The 17345-nt window shown below is 39.3% G+C and overlaps 1 protein-coding gene across 14 annotated transcripts in view; it reads right to left on the bottom strand.

The window, feature by feature from the left end:
- PDE4DIP (phosphodiesterase 4D interacting protein) overlaps positions 1–17345 on the bottom strand; it is a 240281-nt gene that overhangs the window by 54821 nt on the left and 168115 nt on the right. For all 14 annotated transcript variants that reach the window (XM_068966238.1, XM_068966236.1, XM_068966239.1 and 11 more), the window contains 15 exons: positions 16757–16876; positions 16422–16514; positions 16074–16286; positions 15051–15209; positions 14081–14194; positions 13754–13891; positions 12871–13050; positions 11548–11742; positions 8484–8651; positions 8232–8313; positions 5964–6055; positions 4221–4337; positions 3763–3900; positions 2796–2908; positions 1278–1405 (listed from right to left, as the gene is read on the bottom strand). In XM_068966238.1, the coding sequence (XP_068822339.1) occupies positions 1278–1405; positions 2796–2908; positions 3763–3900; positions 4221–4337; positions 5964–6055; positions 8232–8313; positions 8484–8651; positions 11548–11742; positions 12871–13050; positions 13754–13891; positions 14081–14194; positions 15051–15209; positions 16074–16286; positions 16422–16514; positions 16757–16876 (2050 nt within the window). The remainder of the gene's footprint in view (positions 1–1277; positions 1406–2795; positions 2909–3762; positions 3901–4220; positions 4338–5963; positions 6056–8231; positions 8314–8483; positions 8652–11547; positions 11743–12870; positions 13051–13753; positions 13892–14080; positions 14195–15050; positions 15210–16073; positions 16287–16421; positions 16515–16756; positions 16877–17345) is intronic.

A 17345-nucleotide genomic window follows, 5' to 3' on the forward strand; every position in this document is an offset into this window, starting at 1 on the left:
CTAGTTCCAAATTCCATGTTTAAAATCTGAAACCTCAGCTTCTAAGCTGGGAAAATTATATCCAGCAGAAATAACAAATCTCACGAGCTTGCAAAGCTCCAAAGTAACCTTGGTTACTGTTATTTTTTTAATTGATATTTAAGATGTCAATTACATTGATATTTAAGATACCAGAAGTATAATCTAAAGGGCCCCCTTTCTTACTTCCATCATGTTGTGATAACAAAACACTGAGACATGACCAAAGCCTAGAAAGATGTGTGATATTTCTTTCTAAACTATTCAAACACATCAAAACCGGAAGCCTATTGGTTGCTTTAACATGGAGAAATGCAAAAGCACGAAAAAGTGAAAAATATAGTACTCCAACTAGTGCCACTACCAAAAGAAAAAAATACAAGTAGTAGGCTATTCTGACCATAATGAGTTATTTGGTGAAATACTGAACTTGAAAGGGGACATTACATTTGAAACTGTCATTTTATGTGGAGAATTCTCACCCTGACAGACCTGGGAGCTTTCTTAAAGTTATGTTCTGACTAAATATTATACACTTGGTTTAAAGAAAAAAAAATTAATGTAATTTAATCTGCATCTAATCTCTTTTCACTGTCATTCAATAATCAACTCTGAAACAATATTAGAGGTAAAGGTTTACTATAAATGTTTTAACAGTCTTTGCCTCTGCTCTTTAACTTGGCCTTCCCAATACTTTCAGGCTACTACTGCAAGTCTTAGCTTTGATTACCTTCTAAGGATTATACCATTTCTGCAGAGTCATTCTACAGACTCTCATTCTCTCTCTCTCATCTTGAACCTTTGATTAAAAAATTGCTCTCACTCAAAGAGCAGGAGTTGATTGAATGGCAAAAAAATACACACACATGCATTTATGACATGATATGGAATATATGAAATGGATTGTGAAAGTGGGGGAGGAATAAACTTTATTGGCCCATAGAAGGGATGAGGGAAAAGAAGGAGGGGGGTGGGTGAGGAAACTAAAATGGAATGATTTATAGTGTGCAAACATACCTTGTAACCTCCACCATTCAACTTAGAGACAGTTACGAACAGTGAAATACAGGTAGACTAAAATGAGTTTCACTTTGCAGGTGAGGCTACTTGTACCAGTTCTATCATTAGTAAGTCACCGTTTAGTTCAGACAGGGCTCTCTGGTTAGTGCACACAAGGGTCTCCATCCTGGGTGCAGTCTGACCCGCCAGTGCTCAGAAGCCATGCTCGTGATGAACTCGCACACTTTCCAGTTCCCCACCTCCAATGGCGGCCAGGGTCTCCAGCCTGCTTAAGCGCTCCAGGCTTCTTCCGAGAACTTCTTCTAGCCGATTGCGTATCACCTGGGCCCCTTCTAGTTCCACCTGCAGAGTTCGGTCTCTCTCAGAGCTGATTAAACATGCCACACATGGAAGGAAAATGAATTAGCCATCAATGTAATGAGTCCATCGTTGTTGTCATTTAGTCGCTAAGTCGTGTCCAACTCTTTTGCAACCGCATAGACTATAGCCCCCCAGGCTCTTCTGTCCATGGGATTTTCCAGGCAAGAATACTGGAGGGGGTTGCCATTTCCTCCTCCAGGGGATCTTCCTGACCCAGGGATCGAACCTGTGTCCCCTGCATTGTAGGCAGATTCTTTGCTACTGAGCTACCAGGGAAGCCCATAAGGAGTCCATAGATGCTTCCAAAGAGCCACAGTGCCAGTCTGAGCCATGAGACTCTAGGAGACACATTTTACTGTGTCTCTAGAATACAACCAATGAATGTGGTCTTTGTTGTGGCACCTGTGTTCATTGCTGGTAGACTAGCAAGGTCTGCTTTCTGTAAAGTTTGTCCCTTTATCCAAGATTCTGGGCCAACCCGACATAAAATTATAGTTCCTAATATTTAGCTAACACCACTACAAGGCTACTAGGAGAAATTTCATTTTCTAACTGAATGCATTAGTTTCTGAAAAACCAAAACCCAGGAAAAACTAACTGTAAACTGAATTCATATTGAGCCAAGCAGGGTTGGTTGCTACTGAAGGTATATGTTTTGTCATTTGTTAACCAAACTTCACAGTACTCTGAGAAGGAATCCAGTTCACAGAGAGTCAGAGATTCCTTAACGAGTAACACAACTGGTCCTATCATACCCTTCGTCTGCCTTCATTTTCTTGAAAGAGAAAGAAAACAAATTTAACTCAGCAATACATTAGAGAAAGCTGAATAGTAACAAAAATAAAAATTAGGAAAGAAAGAAAGGGGCTAGGAGGGAAGGCAAAACAAGAAAAAAAAATAATAAAGAGAACAGAAAATGTACCAGAAAGATAATAATATATATGGCCAAAAATTAAGAGGTGCAGGAAAACATATTCATCATGATGGCTATTGGTAATCCTGCAGTAATAGTAGCCATAACAACAAATACATTTTCCTCAGTGACATTCAGTGAATATCAGGGCCCGTTATAGTCTTACTCTTATTATTATAATATAATGAAGCAGCCTTTAATAGGACAAGGAGCAGACAAATGAAAGAAATATACAAGTTCTTACTACATGCAAGGAACGAATTGAGACACCTGACATGTATTCTCATTTGATCTTTGCAATAACTACACGAAACAGGCAGTATTCCTGACTTAATTCAGACACTGAGGCTCAGAGGAATCCATAAAACGAATGACAAATTGGACCCCAGTAATGGTCCACTTTCTTTTTCTTCCCACTTTGTAAGCTGTAGGTATCTTCATGTAATGAGGAATAAAAGGAAAAACAATGCAGTCACTCTCTCACCTCTCTGGATGGGCATGGAACTTCACCAGACTACTGTAGAGCTGTCTCTCTGCCTGTAAGGCCTCATTGAGCCGACTCCGCTCATCTACCAGTCCTTCAAGCATCAGCAGCAACTGAGGGGAAAAAGAAGTGAAGCAACACGCAAACAGAAACACGAAGCCACAGTTAATTCTGAGAAAGAGATCAAAAGAACGAATCAGCATGGACTATGACTCAAGCAGCTCACTATCTCATTACTGACTCATCCTTTCTATATAGTACGCTACAGTTTTCAAGTCAATATCATATTTGTCATAAAGTTTTTTATCTCTAAAACTCTATAAGGCAGAATTCAACTATGGGAGGAAGAAGAAGAAGAAAGAAGAAAACAAAGCCAGAAACACAGGAGACGGGCTAAGAGGGAGGAGTGGGAGACAAAGCAAGGACAGGGCAAGAGGGACACAGACAGCAGGACTCACAAGCGCTCTTTGTCCACTGAGTAAATATTTACTGGGCCCCTTCTCTGTGCCAGGTTCTAAGGATAAACCTACTATCTAGTTGGGGAACAGACATCCATCAGTCACAGACAGGTGTCACTGTGAGCTACAGTAAAGTGCTCTAAAGAAGACAACCTGTGATAATGCATGACTGGCAATCTGTTTAAGGGAACTGGTAGAGTTAAAGCCAGTTTGGACTGAGATGAGTAGTGTCTATAGACATGGTAACAGAGACACGGAGAAGTACAGGTAAACCGGTCTTTCGATTAATAACAAGTTTGGCATTCAAGAAAGGTCAGATCTGGGGCAGCAGTTACAAAGGAACCACATGTGCTAGAAAACAGCACCTGTGGCTGCTACTGGCCACGGTGGGGAACTTGGGAGCACAGATTCTTGATGAAATTCTAGCAACAGCCACCATCATAAGTAATTGACATCTTGTTCACTGTTTATTTTGCAGTAAAAATAAGGCCTGTACTCCAATAGCTTACTTGTTGTCTTCGGTTTCCGGACGTTTCCTGTCCTTGTGATTCTACTGAAGCAACTTTTTCCCGAAGAAGCAAGACTTCCTGGGTCAGCCGTTCCATAGCCGGGATGTCTTCAGGATCAACCAGCTGCATCTGCAGGTCCTAAAAGTCAAAAAACTAGTAATAAAAATAGTAATGAAAAAAAAATGCTATTCAGCAGAGGAATAAATGCTCTTGAAATAATCTACTATGCATTAAATGGGATATTAATAAGCCATGATAGTAACAATAACTTCTTCATGAAATCTGAGCCACTCTGGTATCAGTCAGAGAGAATCTGGGAACACCAAGAGGCTCAAACGAGCCCTGGACCTAGAAGACGAGCGCCACCACAGGGACTCAGTGAATCCAAGTGCTGTTTGAAGGGGAAGGTATTCTGAGCTGTAATCATTTCCAAGGGTCTTTCAAAAGCTTTGAACGACCTTTATGAGGTCTTCCTTAATCTGTATGGTCCTGGTCAGGGACTCCATGTCAGCAGCCTGAACCTGCAGCTCTTGCTCCTGCACAGCCACCATGGACTGGAGCGCGGAGAGTTCCATCTGTGGAGAAGGAAACCCTGAAGTCAGTGGGCAGAGGAAACAGTGGGTGTCATGGTTACACTTTGACACTGAAGCAGGTGCTTTTCCATATCTATTATTATCAACCAGTAGTGCAAATGAAAACTAGAACATGAAGAGTGAGCTGCTGGATCAGATCCATAAACCACACCGTGTGATATCAAAGGACGTTTCATAGGAAGTTGTAATGTGGTTTTAATGATGTCCTCTACTTTTTTAGCACTACAAAACATAGCAGACTGGTTTGTTTTTTTAATTTTTTTTTGGCTGTACTGCATGGCATGTGGGATCTCAGGGAAGTGCAGTAACATTAGTCTTAACTGAGTATGTGAGAGAAACAGGAACAACATAATGGCTAGGGTAGAACCGAAATTTTGGAAAAGGAGGGAAACTAGGGGAGTTTTTAAAACTCGTATTTTTAAAATGCCACACAATTTCACATCCTCAAAACTTGAGTCATATAACATGATTCTGTTTTTAAGGAGAGATATGGTAATGAAAAGAAATACAATAAGATAATTTCACCACAAATATGAACACAGGTTTTATATTATAGATCTAACTATGGGAAAGAGGTGGAACAAAAACTGAGGAGCTATACAGACTGGCCAACTAAACTTAGTTTAGGGACCCATGACACTGTCTGATCTTCTACAGTAGAGGCCATGGTGACATAAAGGGTTTTAGTTTTAGCCTGTAACCCTATCCTGTGGCCCTAAAGCTTCCTCTCTCTTCATCCAAGTTGTATAGGGAGGCAGAAGGGGAAGGGATTCTGTAAGGCTAAGAGGCCTCTTCTAAGCAAATGATGAAAACTGTCGCTAGAAATAGAGCATATGGATGGGAAAAATTATCTGCTCCAGGAAAGGACTTCTGAGGAAGCATGCTGAGTCACAGAAGACCTGAGCTTAAACCGTAGCTTTAGTATTTTATAGTCACATAACAATTCCTCTCCTTCATCTTTTAAAACAGTGTTTCAGCTTCTTCTTCTATAAAATAGGGCCAACACTAACCTACTTTGCAGAGTTGTAAGTATTAGTGCGAATTTAAATGCCCAGTGCAGTGCATAACATACAGCAAGTTCTCAATAAACATTATGGATCTTTCTTGAATGTCTCTTGTTCTATGTTTCTAAAACTAATTTCATGGATCTGTCATAATTATAAGCAACAATTATATAGCACTTCATTTTTTTCACAAGTCCTCTATAATTATTTTATTCCAGTTAGACATGGGTAAAGAAAACTGTGTTCTTTCAGCACTTAAAAAGTTTTAATAATCCTCATTTATTAAAAACAAGAGCATCTTGATGAGATAATGTAATATAAAGCAATTTCTACTTTTCTCTAGAAAGAAAAAAGGCTCAACTTGGATTTGGACCCAGATATTATACTTGGAGAATTTTACTCTTTCCTTTTTTAAAAAAGTTTTTTAAAAAATTTATTTACCTTTAATTGGAGGATGATTGCTTTACAATGTTGTGTTGGATTCTATAATACATTAACATGAATCAGCCGTAGGTACACATATGTTCTCTCCCTCTTGAATACTTAAAAACTCTTTTGAGAAAAAAATAGGAACTTAGAAATTAGACTTAACTAGAAAACTCACCCGACTTTCTCTCTCTTTTTTAGCCATGAGCTCAAGTTCCTCTTTGGCATTACTCAGTTCTTTTTCCAGCCCCACAACTGTATCCAAGTCTCCTAAAGATGAATACATAGTGCTACTTACAACCAGTATCAACATAATATGATCTGTGCTGCCTTATTTCTGAGAAATTTATTCTAAGATACAATCCAATAACAACAAAACATATATACACAGGATGTTCTTTGCAGCATTATTTGTAATAACAAAACACTGCAATCCATCTATAAGCCTATAAAAAGACTGAATATGTACAGTATATCCACACAATGAAGCTCTATATATAGCTTTAAAAAAGAATGAGGAATATCCTTATGAACTGACATGGAGTGATTTCTAAGATATTAAGTACAACAAGCTGTTTAGAAAAGAATACATCTACGGAGTATGTTTTATGTTAGGAAAAGGGGACACATGCATATTACATATACACATAGGATTAATCTGCTTACTTCTGTAAAAAGAAACACAGGCAGGATACCTCAGAAATAAAACCAGTTGCCTTCAGAGGATGAGTGAAAACAGGAGAGAAAGGACAGAGAAGTAGATGGGACTTCTGATTACACTTTTCTATATTTTTGAGCTCTGAACCATTTTAATGTTTTATTATTAATGGGTAAAGTTAGTTCAACAATAATGAGGAAGAAAAAGCCAAAACTGAATACTAACAAAATGAATGAAACTAAACAGCCAGTGTCAGAGAACAGACTTGTGGCTGCCAAGCGGGGATGGTGGAGGGCTGGATTGGGAATTGGGGGCTGGCAGATGCAAACTATTATATACAGAATGGATAAACAACAAGGTCCTACTGTATGGCAAAGGGAGCTGTATTCAATAACCTGTAGTAAACCATAATGCAAAAGAATCGGAGAAAGATGTATACAACAGAATCACTTTGCTGTACACTGGGGACAAACACAACATTATAAATCAACTACACTTTAATTGAAAAAACTGCTAATACCAAAAAAAGACAAAAGAGGCTAGAAAATGGTTCTAGGTTAAAGGAGACTGAAGAACCATGACAGTAGGGAGGGAAGAAAACAACCAGCTATCAAAGAGCATTACAGGGACAACGGAAACTCTGAAAACAGACTGTACAGTAGATGTAGGACTACGTTAAAGCTACACTGACTGAACATGGTAATTGTAGTTACCCAGGAGGTTGCTCTTGTTTAATGAAGTATGTAGGGATGAAGTGACATGATCTTTGTAATTTTTAAATGGTTCAGAAAAAAACATTACATCTGTGTGTACACGCACATACATGCAAGAAATAATGCAAAAGTGGCAAAATTTTAACAGTTGGTGAATCTTAATAAAAATGTACATGGGTATTCACTGTACCATTTTTGCCACTTTCATATAGGTTTGAAATTTACAAAATAAATTGGGGAAAGATGCTTTTTAAAAAAGGTAAATAGGGAGTAAATTAAACAAATCCAGCATCTTTACTCTTTGACTAGAATAAAGTTTCCCACTAAAAAATGATTACTTGCACAGCTTACCTATGAATTCCACAATGCCCTATACTATAAAACAGACACAAAGTTTTTACATTCTGAAAATCATTTAAAAAACTGTAAGTTAATTCCTCAAGTCCACAACACTCTATCAGCACTATAGTCACCAAGTCACTAATCATGGTGAGCCCCTGTTTCTGTAACACTTCTCCAGATCCTAATATTTTGGTCTCTGAGACTAATCTAAGGCATTCATTTTGAGTTTTGCTTACACCTCACATATAATTCCGTTACTTTTATGGAGTTCAAGGCCTACAACCACCTCTTGGATGGGGCAGAGCTTGGCAAATGACTCAATGTACACTGCCTATTCTTCCTAATACTGTAACGTAGCTTATGTCTAGGTACAGTAAGTAGCCTCAGCTTGCTTCAAAGATACTCAGGAGAAGGTATCAGCCCCATGGTCCTGCCGGGCAGGTTTGAAAACACTGCCTCCTGCATTCTTGAGTCCCTGCAAAGCTATCTGAAAAGGAAAATTAGGATGCAGCTTCTTTGGGCCAAATCATATAGCCAGAACAATAGCTTTAATTCAATGTAAGGTAAAGTCAGTTCTCCCTAGAATAGACATCTCTTCAGTCTTTCAGTGGAATCCAAGCTTATTTTTTCCATTAAGGTAGGAAGAGAAAGAGAGTCTTGGCCAAATCTGTTAACAGAGTGTTACAAGAAGGAAAGACAGAGATTCCTTACTGAAATAAAATTTGATACTTACCTAACGAGGACCTGGGTACGGCAGCATCCCCTTTGGCAGTCAATGAAGTGCTCTCATCTCTGGAGGGTATATGCAGTGAACCCTAAAAATTGGAAGAGTCAGGGGATTTAGGAAGATACAGAAACCATGATCACAATGACAGGACTTGGAACATCCTCACACAACTTGGTATTAAAAGTATCATACTTATGCCTCAGATATAAAAAGAAAATGCAGCTGGCATAAACATCTATACAAGTCTATAGTTCTTACTTGACCAGTTTGCTCTTCAAGATGGGGGCTGATGGAGGTAACTTCAGCTGGTCGGTTAGAGAGGGGTGCTTGGGACATCATGAAATCTTTCCCTCCTAAATATTGGCGCAGGGCCTGTAATTCTGAATTTCTTTCCATTAGAGCTTGTACCATCTTTTCTGCAGCAGCCTAGTAAGGAAATCACACACAACATGAGAGAGAGACTCTAATAAAACAAAATTTGTGTTCTGATGTCATTTGTTAAAAGCATTTAAAAAAAAGTTAGTGGGGCTCTAAGAAATCATTTCCTTACTTTAATTTCACAGGAAAAAACAGTCAAGCAGTGGAAAGAAAGTCTCATACACAGAAAACCGGAAAAACAGAACGCAACATGTCTATCATAGATAAACTAATCTGAAATAGGTTCTGCCAGAAAAGCCAGGCTAGTAACGTACTGAACTGGGTAACTGATGTCTTTCTTTACTTGGGGATACATGTGCCTTTGGCATGGATGGTCTTTGCTCAAACATTTGTCATTTGCATGGTTTGCTCCCTTAAAGTGTCTAGGAAAGTGTCAGTCACTCAGTTGTGTCTGACTCTTTGTGACTCCATGAACTGTAGCCCATCAGGCTCCTCTGTTCATGGAATTCTCCAGGAAAGAATACTGGAATGGGTTGCCATTTCCTTTTTCAAGGTCTTTGCCAAATTTCAACTTTTCAGATTGGCCTTTTCTGCATTTCCTACCTAAATGCAGCAAGCTCATCTCTACTCCCAATTTCTGCTGACCTGCTACATTTTTTTTTACATTGCACTTATTGTCTCTCTCTCCCCCAACACCTGCAACTGGATGAAAGTTTTTTAAGAGCAAGCACTGTGATATTTTATTCAGTGCTGAATCCCAAGCTCCCAGAACAGAGTCTGGCCCATAGAAGGCACTCAATACATAGGCACTCAAGACCTAGATATTGAATGAATCACACAGAAACATTTTTATCAGACCACATGACCAGGAGAATCTGGACCTCAAAATCACACCAGTTTATTCCATTTCAAATCCCATAGTTTACTAAGACACATGATGGCACAATAAGGAAAAAATTGATAAAGAACCTGCCCGCCAACGCAGGAGACATAAGAGACATGGGTTCGATCTCTGGGTTGGGAAGATGCCCTGGAGGAGGGCATGGCAACCCACTCCGGTGTTCCAGCCTGGAGAATCCATATGGACAGAGGAGCCTGGTGGCCTACAGTCAACAGGGTCACAAAGAGTCAGACACAACTGAAGCAACTTAGCATGCACATCACATAGAAAGTCTGCATTTAATCAGAAAATCCAGAAATAATAAAGTAAAACTAAAATTACTAAGAATGTAAGATGATGGATATGTCAGATTAGCATCAACTATCTCTGGTAAGAATTACTACTATTTTAAATAAGAAGCTGAGCCCTCGTCATAACTTCTAAGAGAAATAAAAGAATAACCCTCTAGTTTTAGCATGGAAAATTCAGACTCTTTAGGGATTTGGACATAACCATCTTAGAGGTAACAGTACATTATTAATTTGCCCTCATAAAAATCTGTTAGATTATGGGAAGAAACAGAGTAAATAATACACAAGATATCTTGTGTCAGACATATGCTCTAACTGGCTTGACTCTTTTTCTAGTAATGCTGCTTTTAGCACCACTCCTCCAAGTGTGGTTCACGGACCAGCAGCATCACCATCATCTGGAAGCTGGTAAGAAATGCAGATTTTTGAGGCTATGTTTTTTAAAAGCTATTTGAGGGATTGTTCTGCATGTAAAATTCAAGAAGCACATCTGGAAGAATACAATCACTACTCTTCTTTGAGCTGAAGATTTTTGTAATTTCAGGCATCTCTTAGATTCCCTTATTTTATTACCAACACATACACAACATATATGTGTATATTAAGTGTGTATTAAGTGTAATAAGACAAAGTGTATATTAAGTATAATAAGATAAAAGGGTGAAAAAGAAAACTCAAAGACTCATTAGTCTCCTGCTAAATTTTTAAATAATTTACAATAATTGTTAGGCCATTCTAAAAGCAGTTTCTGCAGCACAAAGCAGCACGTTTCTAACAAAATGTGTATTTACTTCAGTGGGCCTGAGAACTGGATGAGTGGAATATAACCATTCCATACTATAAGGAAGCATTAGAGACTATTACGGTCAAATAACATAGGCAAATGATAAGAATCTATTTCCCTCTGAAAACTGACTAAGGGGAATTCTGAGTGACTGGTCCCTGAAACGTAGCACAAGCCAACTATACCAGACTCTAGCCTTTAGGAGAAAGACATATGGAAATGAAGATAAATTAAGAATTTGCTTTTGAAATATCTGTGCATTGTTATTTTGAAATTACTATCTATATCCCATATTACTGTGAGATTATTTATTCTCATCACAGCTTTGAAAAAAATCTTTTCTTCCCTCTTAAGATAACTCAGATTTTACATGAATTAAGACAAAATGTACAAAGAATAAGCTTTCTCATATCTTGGGTAGAAACAAAATATCACTCAAGTCTTGATAATTTAGAATCGAAATCAAAACACTCCAGAACCCCATATTCCTTTCAGTCAAAATGATCAGAAAATTAAGGAAAGTAAAATGTTACCAATACATAATGAACTTAATGAGTGGGGATATGTATTATTTAGGCATCCTCCAAAAGCAAAGTGTTCTAGAAATAGTTCCTATGGGCGTCCCTGGTGGCTCAGCTGGTAAAAGAATCCACCTGCAATGCAGGAGACATGGTTTTGATCCCTGAGTTGGGAAGATCCCCTGAAAAAGGGAATGGCTACCCACTCCAGTATTCTGGCTGAAGAATTCCAAGGGCTGTATAGTCCATGGGGTCAGAGTTAGATACGACTGAGTGACTTTCACTTGATGATTCATGTAAAACTATAGAGTCAATAGGCTGAGGAAAAACAGCTAATAGAATGGACTTAAGACAACACAAATTTTATAAGTAACAAGGGTCTAATGCTTTCTGTAGTGTGGACTATAAATGTGCAGGGCGATTCTCTCCCAGCCTGTGCATTAGTCCTTACTCGGCTCTCCTGCTCTCTGGTGCTCATGGACTGAAGCAGGCCCTGAATCTCCATTTCATATTCCACCACTTGCTTGTTCCTATCACTCAGAAGGTCCTGCAGCATCTGTTCTTTCCGCTGTAGACGCTGGCACAGCTCCTCAGCTCTCTCACTCTGCCCTGGTCCAAGTCTGCAGAGCAATGTTGCGGTAAGATCCTAATACAGGAGAGAGAGTGTAAGTTCTGGAGGAAAGAATTACCTCTAATACACATCAAAGGGCTTAAAAGAATCTATCACAGAAGAGACAGCAAGTATGATGTTTTACTCATTTTTGTTGCCCCAGATCTAGCACAGGCCTTGCACATAAAAGACTGTCAATACACACTCAGGGAATGAACATTAATAATACAGAAAAAAAAAACTTAGAATGGCAACTTACATGTTGTTTTCTAAAATAAGCCCTTTCCTTATATCCTCAGGTCATGTAATAATATTAGATGGGGATAAAAGGGCACTCAGTTCATTTATTTTCTCCCCAGTTTAACTTTATAGGGGAACACACAATGATAAACTGCAAAAAACAACAAGCGCTGTTTTTATAAGCACGGTGATGTAGCTCCCAAGTCTACACTAGGAGGTAATACATGGTAGTTAAAACTGTGGAGCCACACCATCTGGGTTGCACACTGGTTATACCACTTATTAGCTATGTCACTTTAGACAAGTTAATTCACTTCAGAAGTCTGTTCCCTTGACTGTAAAAGAGGAATAACAGTATGTACCTCACAGGTTTGTAAGGATTCAGTGAATTAATATCCATTAAGCTCTTAAAACGGGGCTTCCCTGGTGGCTCAGTGGTAAAGACTCTGCCTGCAATGCAGGAGATCAGGGTTTGATCCTTGGGTGGGAAAGATCCCCTGGAGGAGGGCATGGCAACCCACTCCAGTATTCTTGCCTGGAGAATCCCATGGCCAGAGGAGCCTGGTGGGCTATAGCCCATAGGGTTGCAAAGAGTCAGACATGAGCGAAGCAACTAAGCAGTAGCAGTAAGCTCTTAAAATAGTGCCTGACACAGCATATGCACCATAACAGAGGTTACTTATCATACTGTGGGTGTATTTTTTAGATCTCATTAATTCTCACATAACTTCTTTGAGAAAGATAATTGTCCCCTTGAGTTTAGAGGTGTAGGGAAAAAATCCCCATGAAAGCCAATGACCTGCCCAGGCACAGGATGGAATTAAACACTTGGGTCACCAGCCTCTCAGAGCTCAAGAGTCCTAATCCAAGACTGAGATTATGTCATCATTAAACCGACTGCCCGTAAGTTAACTAAATACTTGCCTCTACTTCTTTGTTCCTGTCATGCAGAGATGTCTGTAGCTGCTGAATGATGCTTTCTTGCTCCTTCTGCCAACGGCTAAATTTGGTTTCCATTTCTCCTTTCAGCCACTGGAGGTTCTGACAGGTGGCAGACAACTGTTCCACTTCCAGGCCTTTGGACCTCAGGAGACTCTGCATACTCTACAGTCATAGAGACAGCAGTTGCTAAGTCAAAGAGCCACCCCACGCTCCTCAGCACGAACAGACCTGACCCACCTTTACACTATCTCCTATATTATCTTATCGATTTGTTTTGCAAAAGGAAAAACTTTGTATCTAATCTAACAATGCCATATTAGTCTATTTTTTGTTATTAGAAACTCTTATCTAGTTTGGAGAGAGAGAGATCATGTATGTCCTAAATAAAGTATTTTGGAGGAAGTGAAGAACTTTTTCAAGAAGTTCCAGATGGTTAGATATTAAAGATCTAAAAGAAATATACAAAAATAGCTGAGAGTAAATATTAATAAGAGAAATAAGAACTCTTGACTGTGGTTATACATAGACATGTATATAATATTAATGAGAAAAATACAATATAATAGTTGCATCTGAGCAATGGTTCTATAAAAGCATAGAAACACTGACAAGGATTAGAAATAAATTAGAACTATGAATCCGTATTCACTGCCCTGTCCTACAAAGTTCATACTAGAAGTGCTAAAACTTCTCACTCCATAGTCTATGATAACAGAACTAATGACTGCTATTTTTGTTTGGTTTTGCATTTTTTAATATATAAAGCGAATATCCTGATTTTCAGCAAACGATGGAAGGGGTGATGCTTCCGGCTTAGAATCCGAGTGGGAGAGGGATGCCAAGTCAGGACGGAGTCCGCTCTCACCTGCATGGTAGCTTCATTGGAGGAGAGGATACCGCGCAGCCTCTCTAAGTCGTGATCTCGCTCTCTCATGGCAAGATGAAGTTGACGCAGTTCTTTTTCCTTTTCTTCTAGGCTGGAGAACTTTTCATCTATAGCCCGCTGCAAGCAGTAAGCATCCCAAAGCTCCGTAAGAGCCATTATTCTGATTACGCTTATTCAATAAGATTCCAAATATAAAAGAATAGAAAACCAACTCCAAAAAGCAGCAAATTCAGTTAACACACATTTCTACAGTCCCTCTGGGGACAGAATAACCCATAGCATCGTGAGCAGAATTATGGAACATACCTCTAGGGCAACGTCTCTATCTTGTACTCTTTGCCTAAGTTTCTCAAGCAACATTTCATTTGCTTCAAGGGTTTTGTCCGAGTTATTTCGGTACTGCAGGAGCTCCCGAAATTCCTAACAGGACCAAGAAATAATTTCCTTTATTCGTTTTACTTAGTATTAACTGAATTCCTACACTGTGTCAAGCAATCTGTTAGTGTCTCAGGCTAAAAAACACAATGTGATCACTCTCCAGGGGAACACAGTTTAGCAGAGATAACAGACACACAAAGTGCTAACAATTCCGCATCATATATATGTGAGTATACATAAACACATCTTCTGGGGGAACACAGGACGCATTGTCTAACTCTGCCTGAAGGTGTCACTAAAGTTCGCATGAAGGAGGTTACATTTGCTCTTAAAGCAAGCACTAGGAGTTTCCCAAGAGGCTGTGTAGGGTATTTCTGTCAGAGAAAAAAATGTAGGTATAATATATGTATGCGTATTATGAAAAAAAATCATACGGTCAGTGAAGTATAAAGTATTCAATGTGACTGAATCTTAGAGTAGGTAGTAGAACTGACCACTCTCTTCCTCAGTCTTCCATTTTTTCCCCTATAACTTACATTTTATCACCTAAATAACTGGATATATAGAAGTCTTCAGTGGGAGCAGAAGACATATCTTCTCTTCATCTTCCCCATTCCTGGCCTGGTATCTGACTCACAGAGATGCTTAATAACTATTGGCTGAACATTTACTGCTTAAGTCTTTCAGGTCTGTAGTTCTTATTTTTCTACACTTGCTGGTTATCATCTTGGTTCACGCACGGATTTACTTTCTATTTCTTTTAAATCCTCCTGGTCCCCACACCTCAACGTTCTCCACGTAGCAGGTACTCAACACAAGTGGACACTCTGAGATGATATGAGCATAAATGCCCGTGTCCCGTGAACCCAGTTTCAGCTGAATCATTCTGTGGACTCACCTGAAGCAGCTGCTCTTTATGACTCAGACTGTGGTGGAGGTGCTGAATGTGCTGCTCTTGGGTGCGAATCTCAGTATATTTTTCAGCCTCCAGGGTATGAAGCTGTTGGCTCTTACTCTGAAGTTCTCCTTGTAGCTGCTGTAGGGCTTTTCGCAATTCCTGAATTAAACAGATTCCCTTTCTCAAATAATCTAAAATTTTCACATGGTCATTAGATACGGAGGCCTTAAAACTTTCAAGGCATAGAGAACAAAAAAATAAAGTAGCAAAAAGTGCCATTCTTAAAATTACGAAAGAAATACTACAAGGGTCAAATAGGATGAGGGAAACTATGGGAACTGTGGATGGGAGTATTAATACTATGATTCAATACTTACTTTTTGACTTAAAAGTGATCTATCTACATCAGCACTAAGTGGGATTTGGTTCCAGGGTAAACGTGGATCTTTATTTTACCAATAAGCTCAAGGATACACGATTATTACCCATCCTTTTAATTCTTAAAAAAGAACTGGGAGCATTTTTTCCAAGCTAACAAGAAACTATTTAAGAATTATATGTTTTAATTTTTAAAAAAAGCACACATGGCATGCCATTCCTCTCACTTGGTTGGTCTTCCGGCTTTTCTGTCTCACTGACTTTTACCCACCCTTGAAGAATAATCTTAGACAATGTTCCTTCGTGAAGCTTTCCCTGGCTCCCCCAGCTCTCCCTATATATTCCTATAGGATCCTTATGCTTCCTCTACAGTATTTACCACACTATATATTCCCATGGGATGCCTATGTCTCTTCTACAGTATTTACCACACTGAAATACTGTCTCCATGACTGTCTCTCATACTATATTACAAGTAACGGAGGAGGAAAGCGCCTGTGATAGTCACTCTTGTATTTCCAGAACACAGCCCGTTGAACTGAATTACTTAGATTAAGTACGTTCAACACAAGCTATCCTCATAAAAAGTTATTACCAGGGCAAAGTTCACCTTTACACACTGCCACACAATGATTAATCATTTACTTGGTTATGTTTCCAAGAAGCCTCTTTCTGCTGCTCTCTCTCCTGTGCTGCAGCCTCTACAAACCGCACACATCGTCTAGCATCAGCCAGCTGCCGTTCTTTTTGTCGTACTGCCCTCTGGAGCTTCTGTATTTCAAGCTGGCTGCAGAATAAAGCACTTTGAAGATCAAGCAGAGCCACCTGTTGCTGAGCTGGGGAAGTACCCTCTGAGTGCTGAAAAGAGAGTGAAACGCATCGTCACAAGAAGGGCCGGCACTGAGCAGCCAAGAAGACCAACGAGATCAAGACCGTGGCTGAGAGCGGCACATCCTCAAGTGACGCCTCCTGTCCTGGGTGACCCTCACATACATGAAGCTGTTTAAGCTGACTCTGGTGCAGCATTTCTCGAAGCTTAGCCATTGTGTCGTTTTGACCTTCAATCACCTGGTACAACTCCTCGGTCTGCAAACGAGAGAGGGGGTACCAAACATGTTAGCAAACTAAGTATAAACTCCATTATCTTATTATCTCACCTATACAGATTTTTGTAGCAGGACTATTCCAAAATACCAATCTAGATGACACTACAATTTCTCTACGATCTGTTAGGCTGAAAATATCCATTTCTACAGATTATAGGATACTTGTCTACTTTGACGGGAAAAACCATTTCCTCATAGGTCCACGATTGCCAAACATTTTACCTCACTTTCCCTGCTTTTCAGAATTTCCTTGAGGTTTTGAATTGTATCATCTTGCTTCTGAGATGACTCCTGAGCAGACTTCAGTTCATAGCTCATTTCATTCAGTTTTTCTTGAAGAATCTGAATTCAGTGAAGAAAAACAGTTTGGTAGGTCAATGATCTCTTTTACTCTCAAATGCAACCATGAAACCTGTCCTCAAATCTAGGTTTAAAGGATTTCTTAGGGGATGTTACATTGCTATTTTCCCCCACACAGTGTAACCATTAAAGTCTTAAGTCAATCAGCAAGACAAAGTAACAGGAGATATGAAATATTTCCTTCAATACTCAATTGCTTCAACTCTCATGAGCTGTGCTTTCTGTGCGACAGCAGCCGTACTGGGGGTACTTGTCCATATGAGTCACTAAGGAGCCTTTATACAAGGACCAAGGAGCTTTTGCTATCTACTACATGACAGGACACAACAAGGGTACAAGCAAGGAGTGCTGCATCCCAAATTGTGGGAATTTTCTTCTAAGCAGATGTTAAAACCCATGGGCTACATAAAGGTCAAAAGTTAAATCAAAAGCATAAACTTCTTGTCTCAGT

The sequence above is a fragment of the Capricornis sumatraensis genome, chromosome 2 (genome assembly GCF_032405125.1).
Source record: "Capricornis sumatraensis isolate serow.1 chromosome 2, serow.2, whole genome shotgun sequence".
Lineage (NCBI taxonomy): Eukaryota > Metazoa > Chordata > Mammalia > Artiodactyla > Bovidae > Capricornis > Capricornis sumatraensis.